Genomic DNA, 7,516 nt, shown 5'->3' on the forward strand with positions numbered 1-7,516 from the left:
CTGGGCGATGAACAACATCGAAATCATATATCTGAAGCTTCAAAGCCCATCGAGCCGTACGACCAACCAGGTTCTTCCGCTTCAATAATGAAGTAACAGCAGCATGGTCACCTTCAAGTAACGTCCGAGAACCATGTAGATATGCATGAAATTTCTCGAAACCCCAGACTGCTGCTAAACACTCCTTCTCTGTCGTGGAGTAGTTCATCTCTGCTGGTTGTAATGTACGGCTTATGTATGCAATGGGATGGCGCTGACCAGGCACACTCGAGCTCTCTTGCATCAACACACCTCCAAGACCAATGTCAGAAGCATCCACGCGCAAAATAAAAGGTCGAGTGTAGTCAGGATATGCCAAAACCGGAGGAGTCGTCAATAGCTCTTTGAGATTCACGAACGCCCGCTCACAATCAGGAGACCAGATGAAAGATGACGTTGATGACTTCAACAACGCTCGCAATGGTGTAGTGCGATCAGAAAGATGATCCACAAAACGACCGAGATACTGCACCTTACCCAAAAAGCGCTGCACATCATTCACACACTTTGGAGTAGGGAACTTTAGAACAGCCACAAGTTTGTCAGGATCAACTTGCAAACCCTCACGAGAAATACGGTACCCAAGATAAGTTGTGTCCTTGGACCCAAACACGCACTTCGACTGCTTCAGCTTTAAACCAACATCGCGTAGCCGATCCAACACTTTACAAACATCATGAACGTGCTCCTCCCACGTCCCCTCCGAGTGGATCAAAACATCATCAATGAAGTCAGCCGTCACCTCCAGCATATCGCAAAGAACCTCGTCCATCATCCGCTGAAAAGTTGCTGGAGCATTGTTCAAACCAAACGGCATCACCAAAAACTCGTACAAACCAAATGGTGTACGAAAAGCAGTCTTAGGAATATCTTCTTCGGCCATCGGTACTTGCCAATACCCAGAAGCAAGATCTAGCTTGGTGAACCAACGACTTCGCCCCAGATGATTCAAGAAATCAGCAGTGTGAGGAAGAGGGTACACGTCCGGGATCGTCACTTTATTTAACGGACGATAGTCGATGCAGAAATGAATACTCCCATCAGGCTTCGTCACAAGATGAGGTTCACATGCCCAAGGACTCCGCGACTTCCGAATAACACCCTTCTCCAACATCTCCTTAACGTTTGCACGTAAAATCTTGATCTCCTTGGGTGACCGACGACGAACAGGAACCTTGATTGGACGAGCATCCCCGGTTGGAATGGGATGACGTGTGGCAACCTTGGCCCCAGACGATAGGTCAAATTCAAAGAGATCAGAATACTCCTTCATGAGCTGGTCAACAGCTGCAACACAAAGATCATCGGAGGGATCGGAAAAGGGAAGAGCAGAACAAGATGGAAACACAAGAGGAAATAGTGGGGGAACAAAAGTAATGGAAGCAGAGGTAGAAGTAGAGGGACGAAGAGGTACGGAAGTGAGAGGAATGGATGAAACATAAGGAAGTATGAGACAAGGGGGAGAAGCCTCAAAGTCACACTTGGCATGATTGTGCTGCAACCAATCCATACCAAGAATGAGGTCAAAAGCTTGACTCGGCACCACCCGCAACGACTGCAACTCAAGCTCGAGATCGCCCACACGCACAACCAGGTCCGCCTCATCTCGTGCACATGCATGTGTACGGCCGTTGCCATAAAGAATGAAAACTGGATCCGCCGCACGACGCAAGTGTAGACGACAACGTGTGGCAACAGGTCGAGCAATAGAAGATAAACTCGAACCTGTATCAACCAACACGGAGAGAAGAATAGGAGACCTCTTGTTATAAAAACGAGCTTGGAAAGTAAACACTGGATGAACTGGTGCCGAGTGAACCCCTTGATGATACTCCCGAAAGAAAGATGGAGGGGTCACCAACTTATTCGCGCAAGGTTCCTCCATTACTCGTGCGACTGCTCGTTTCCCAAATGCACCTCAGTATCCAAACCTTCCACCGCAGTAGCACCAACGGGACGTTGCTGACGCCAAGGTCTCCACCCAGGAAATGGAGGTCGCCAATCCAGAAAGCGCCGACAACGCCGATAAGTATGACCAACTTCATCACATGCCCAGCAACGAACGTCACGGCCACGACCACGTCCTCGCCCTTGTCCTTGGACTCGAGCAGCAGCAGCATCAACCTCCATGGGAACAGGACCATCACTCATAGGAAGTGGAGCTGAAGGACGTGTAGCAAGAAGTGGAAGAGGCGACGTCTCATAACGTTGTGCCAAGCGAAGAGCATCGTCAAGAGTGGCAGGAGCAAGTGCATGCACAAGTCCGACAAGATCTTGACGAAGTGCTGGCCACAACATTCCTAGCTTGATCCGCTCCGACATATTTGACTCCGCACGAAGCAAAAGACTTCGGAAACAAACGCCAAATTGCATCACCGACTCAGATGGCCCTTGGCGAAGACGATGCAATTGTTGGAAGGCATCATCACAATCGTCGGCGTGTCCGAAGGCGCGTTTGAAGACGTCCGGAAGAACACTCCAATCGCCACGAGTGGCTGCACTCAATCCATTATACCACTGCAATGCCGTCCCTTGGAGACATGTGGGGAACTCACGCAAACATCGAGCATCATCCCAAGAATGATATGCGGCAATCACCGTGAAGTGATCGAACCAATGGTACACATCATCCCTAGGATTCCCACGAAAGAACTCCGGCCGAACGCGAGGATTGGCACCAAGAGCAGGAGGAGTTGTACCATGTGCCGTGAACGCCGCTATCAACTGAGTTTGGTTGCTCAATTGCAAACGCATAGCATCAAGCAATTGAACCAACTACTGCTCTAGAGTCAAAGGAGGAGATTGTGGATCGGCCATGAAGATGAATAAAAAAAGAAAGAGCAAAAGAAGAGAAATGACAAAAAGCTGGAAAGAAATGGTAGATCTAGACAATGCAAAAAGCTAGATCTAAACCAAAATCCTGAAAGGAAAGAACAAAAAAAAGGAAATGGAAAAAGCTAGATCTAGACAATGCAAAAGTTAGATCTAAACTGAAATCCCAAATCTAGGCACTCCCCAGGGACAATCAAAGCTGCCCTTCATCTCCACCAATGTGAGTGCATGGAATATAGAAAGGGAATACAGAAATGTGCATATCAATTAGCCCAAAAACCTTAGCTTATATATAGGAGCGAGTGGTCCGGATTGAAACCAATCCGGCGGCTACCAAAATCCCACTACGCTAATATTAGTATACGGCATCATAGCCATACACTTTGCCCTCACAATGTGTGTATATGTATATATATAAACATTTAGATATTTATAATCATAAAAATTCTGAACACCAATTTTTTAAAACTTTTATTACTTTTCTTTTGGTAAAATTCTCTAGATCATGTAATATGCTTGTATTATATCTCAAATGATAACATACAAGTAGGTGGTTTTCTCTCTATGGTATTCCAAAACCAATACAACGTCATCAGATTTTTTAAAAGAAAGAAATGTGATCAAAGTATAAATGTTGATGACTTCATTCAAAACGTTTTAAGTTGGGTAATATGCGTGTTTATAGGACTAGGGTTCCAGAGCCTTGGGCGATGCCGCGATGGAGAAAGGTATGGGATTAGCGGGCCTAGCTCCTGCACATTCCCTCCCATGTCATGGCTGTGGTGCCGGCGGCTCGCAATTCGCCGTTTTTCTCGAGAGAAAGGAGAGGCTATGGCGCTTCCAGCACCAGCGACGAAGGAATGCAAGGAAGGACTTTCACAAAAACAAGCAGCAGTGGCTCAGAGGATAAAAGAATTCTCAGCTGGAACAAGATCAAACAAGAGGAGGACAAGAGGAAAAAGGAGATGGTGCTGGAGCTCATTGCTGCATTGAAGGCGGCGAGCGGCTCAAAAGCGATCGAGAGGGGAAGGCAGCTCCATGCCGCAGCGGTTGAGAGTGGCAACGGTTCCAACTTCTACGTTGCGAGCTCTCTCGTGAGCATGTACGCGAGATGTGGCTGCATGGGCGAGGCTCGCTCGGTGTTTGATGCCATGGAGCACCACGATGTGGTTCTCTGGACAGTGCTCATGCTCGGCTACTCCAAGAACGGCCATGGAGAAGTGACTTTGGAGCTCTTCTCGCGGATGCTGCTCGTCGCAAGGCCGAATTCTCAGACGTTTCTGGCTGTGCTCAAGGGCCTTTCGAGCTTGGCTGCAAGGGAGGAAGGCAGGAGATTCGGTGGAAAGGTGGTGAAGACAAGGACTCTGGAAAGAGTCATGGCTGTCCACTTGCAAGCCGAGGGATTTGGATGCGAGCTGGATAACTTTGTGGCGAGCTCGCTGGTGGACATTTATGCCAGGTGTGGGAGCATGAGGGATGCTCGCAGAGTTTTCGATCGAATGCCGAGCCACAACTTGGTGGTCTGGACGGCATTGATCCTGGGCTATGCTACGAACGGGGAGAATGAGGTTGGCCTCAGGCTCTTCGCTCGGATGCTTGGCGAAGAAGAAGGACGCAGGACAGATTCGCAGGCTTTTGTTGCTGCGCTCAAAGCTTGCACGGGGCTGACGGACAGAGAGGTGGCAAACGACTCAGGTGTAAAGATCCAGTGCTTGGAGAAAGGCATGGCTGTGCATCGTGAAGCTGCCAAGAGTGGAGTTGCAACGGAGATATTCGTGGGAAGTGTCCTGGTGGATACATACGCGAAGTGCGGAAGCATGGAGGACTCCCGCATCGTGTTTGAGAAGATGGTGGCTCAGGACGTGGTCTCGTGGACCGCTCTCCTGTTTGGCTACGCACAGAATGGCGAGAGCGAGCTGACCCTTGGGATGTTTGAGAGAATGAAAGCCTCGGGGTGTGCACCGAATGCTCAGACGTTCGTGGCAGTTCTTCACGCGTGCACGAACTTGGCTCTGCGAGAGGACGGCATTGAAGAGGACGGCAAAGTCCTCAAGGTGAAAGCTCTGGAGAAAGGCATGGCTGTTCATCGGGAAGCTTTCAAGGCCGGGTTTGAGCCGGACATCTGTGTGAGCAGCACGCTGGTGGATATGTACTCCAAGTGCGGCAGCGTCCTTCAGGCTCGCCGGGTGTTTGACAGGATGAAGCGCCACGATGTGGTGTCATGGACAGCGCTCATACTCGGCTGTGCTCAAAACGACGAGGGAGATATGGCACTGGAGCTCTTCACAAAGATGAGGCTTGAAGAGAAACGTTGCCAGCCCGACGATCAGACGTTCGTTGCCGTGCTGAAGGCCTGCTCCACAGTTGCATCGCTCGAGTTTGGAAAGAAGATCCATGCAGATATATGCCGGTGTGGACTCGAGGCTGGCAGGCTTGTCACGAACTCGGTGGTGGATTTCTACGGCAAGTGCGGGAGCATGGTCGTGGCTCACCAGGTTTTCGATTCCGCTAGAACAAGAGCCCGGGATATAGTCTCGTGGAACTCGCTCATCACAGGCTACAGCCGCCACGGTGAAACCGACGCCGTCCTCGAGCTCTTTGCAAGGATGGTGGAAGAAGGCTTCCAACCGGATGGCATCACCACACTGGCGGTCTTGAACGCGTGCTGCCATGCCGGGCTGGTTGAAAGAGGGAGGAAGCTCTTCCAGGAGATGTGCTCCCGGAACGTGACGATGGAGCACTACCACGTCGTGGTGGACATGCTAGGCCGGGCAAACAAACTCCAGGAGGCGGTGGAGATGGCGAACTCGATGCCTTTCGCAGCGAATGTGGTGACATGGACCATCGTGCTGAGCTCGTGTCACAAGTGGAAGAGCTTGGAATTTGGAAGGCTGGCGTTTGAGGCACTGGTGAAGCTGGATGAGAAGCAGGCTGCTACTTACGTTCTCATGGCCAACATCTATGGAAGCTTGGGCATGGTTGAGGAGAAAGCTAGAGTTCATGCGATGAGCAGGAAGATTGGCGCGTGGAAGAAGCCTGGATCAGTGGTAGTCAATCTCGATTCGTTTGTCAGTTGTGGTGATCATCCTCAAAAGGAAGAGGAAAAGAACTATTATCAAACTTGTGACAGACATACTTGTAAAATAGAACTTCTATAAACTCACTCCATTTTGTATCAAACTTTCTTTTGGTAGGAAAGAGGTTAGAGTGAAGCTTTGGAAGTGAAAGAGAACAAACCTGGCGGATGGCATGACCCAATGACGTGCATCATGAATCAGCTAAACCTGTAAAGGTGACAATGTTAAACAAGTCATTTGATCATACAAACCACGCAGGAGCCCCTATATAAAAGCCCCTGGTGATCAGGACTATGAATCAATCAGTGCTCCATATTTACAAAAGAGAGTGTCAATGGCTTCCTCCACTCAGTTTGTTCTTGCATTCTTTCTAGTGGCAATAAGCCTTATCAACGTTGAATCCCAGGATTCAGAAAAATGTAGCGGGGGTACTACCGTCTGTTGCTCCAATATCGATTCTTCTAAAGATCTTGTTGATATCGATCTAGTTGCTCTTTTGGGATTCAAAAACTTCGCCTGCATACTCAATCAGGTTAAGTGTGAAACACTGAAATCTGCTGCAAGGAGAAATGCAAAGCTATTTAGGCCAATCAAGCACCAAGAAACAAAAGCATAAATAAATTCCTCTTAAATCACTAAATCGACAAAGCTTTCTTTCTCAATGTTTTTGACCTAGTGCGTTGGTATTGATATCAGCTATTTTAAACTCTGTCAGGCAACACTTTTTCTTCCCAGGAGCATTTTGGATTTAAAAGCTGCATTTATCGTTCATTACATAATGAGTCTGAACTCGCAGATATCCAAACACTCTTAGCTTCTAGTCAATGATCATAATTTCCCTTCAGCTAGATACTCCGCCACCGCCGCCACCGCCACCACAACCACCGCCGCCACCACCACCACCTCCTCCGCCACACCCGCCACCACCACCTCCGCCACACCCGCCACCACCACCTCCGCCACCTCCTCCACAACCTCCGCCTCCGCCTCCGCCTCCGCCACCTCCTGCTCCACCACATCCCCCACCTCCACTGATGCCACACCCGCCTCCACCAGCACCACCTCCGCCACAATACGAACCACCTCCATCATACCAGCACTGGCCATCACCGCCAAAACCATCACCACCACCAACATCATCGCCACCGTCACCACCGTCGCCCCCGTGCTCTCCCCCGTGCTCTTCCCCGTGCTCTCCCCCGCCCTCTCCGCCTCCGTCCTTGCGGCGACGGCGATCAACTGTCACAGCACCTGGTCAAGCAGCAATGTTCTTAGAATTTGCGTGCAAAGAAACTTGTTTCTCACCCCAATGATCTTGTTCTTCTTCTGAGATGATCACTCGTTTCCTCGTATTCGTCCACGAAGGAATGCCTTTGCCGAGCATATCCGACACGGACATGCTTATGGTTGCCAGCAAAAGAAGCACAAGCAGCACATCCTCATTGCGATCAATCTGAGACAAATCAAATCACAAAATTGGAGCTAAACTTCGATTAAAGTCTACCTGCATGCCACCAGACCGCCAGTTGAAAAGAGCTGTCGCCTTGCCTTGAGGAGCGTCTCTTGTG

General features: G+C 49.6%; 1 protein-coding gene and 1 long non-coding RNA gene across 2 annotated transcripts; one reads left to right on the top strand and one right to left on the bottom strand.

Moving 5' to 3' along the window:
• The first annotated feature begins 3,644 nt into the window (after nucleotides 1-3,644).
• LOC112343603 (pentatricopeptide repeat-containing protein At1g11290, chloroplastic-like) lies at nucleotides 3,645-6,029 on the top strand. The gene has a single exon (XM_024667350.1). It carries the CDS (start codon nucleotides 3,645-3,647, stop codon nucleotides 6,027-6,029), a length of 2,385 nt encoding a protein of 794 aa, XP_024523118.1.
• A 1,126-nt stretch (nucleotides 6,030-7,155) lies between these two features.
• On the bottom strand, nucleotides 7,156-7,510 carry LOC112343607. Its single transcript, XR_002991329.1, has 3 exons — nucleotides 7,453-7,510; nucleotides 7,254-7,401; nucleotides 7,156-7,199 (listed from the first exon to the last, which is right to left on the bottom strand). It is a non-coding gene; the product is annotated as an uncharacterized LOC112343607 (long non-coding RNA).
• Nucleotides 7,511-7,516: the final 6 nt, after the last annotated feature.

Source organism: Selaginella moellendorffii, unplaced genomic scaffold (assembly GCF_000143415.4).
Source record: "Selaginella moellendorffii unplaced genomic scaffold, v1.0 SELMOscaffold_169, whole genome shotgun sequence".
NCBI classification, from domain to species: Eukaryota; Viridiplantae; Streptophyta; class Lycopodiopsida; order Selaginellales; family Selaginellaceae; genus Selaginella; species Selaginella moellendorffii.

What these genes read in the sequence shown, in the direction of transcription:
- LOC112343603 (XM_024667350.1), top strand. Translation starts at nt 3,645, where the DNA reads ATGGCTGTGGTGCCGGCGGCTCGCAATTCGCCGTTTTTCTCGAGAGAA.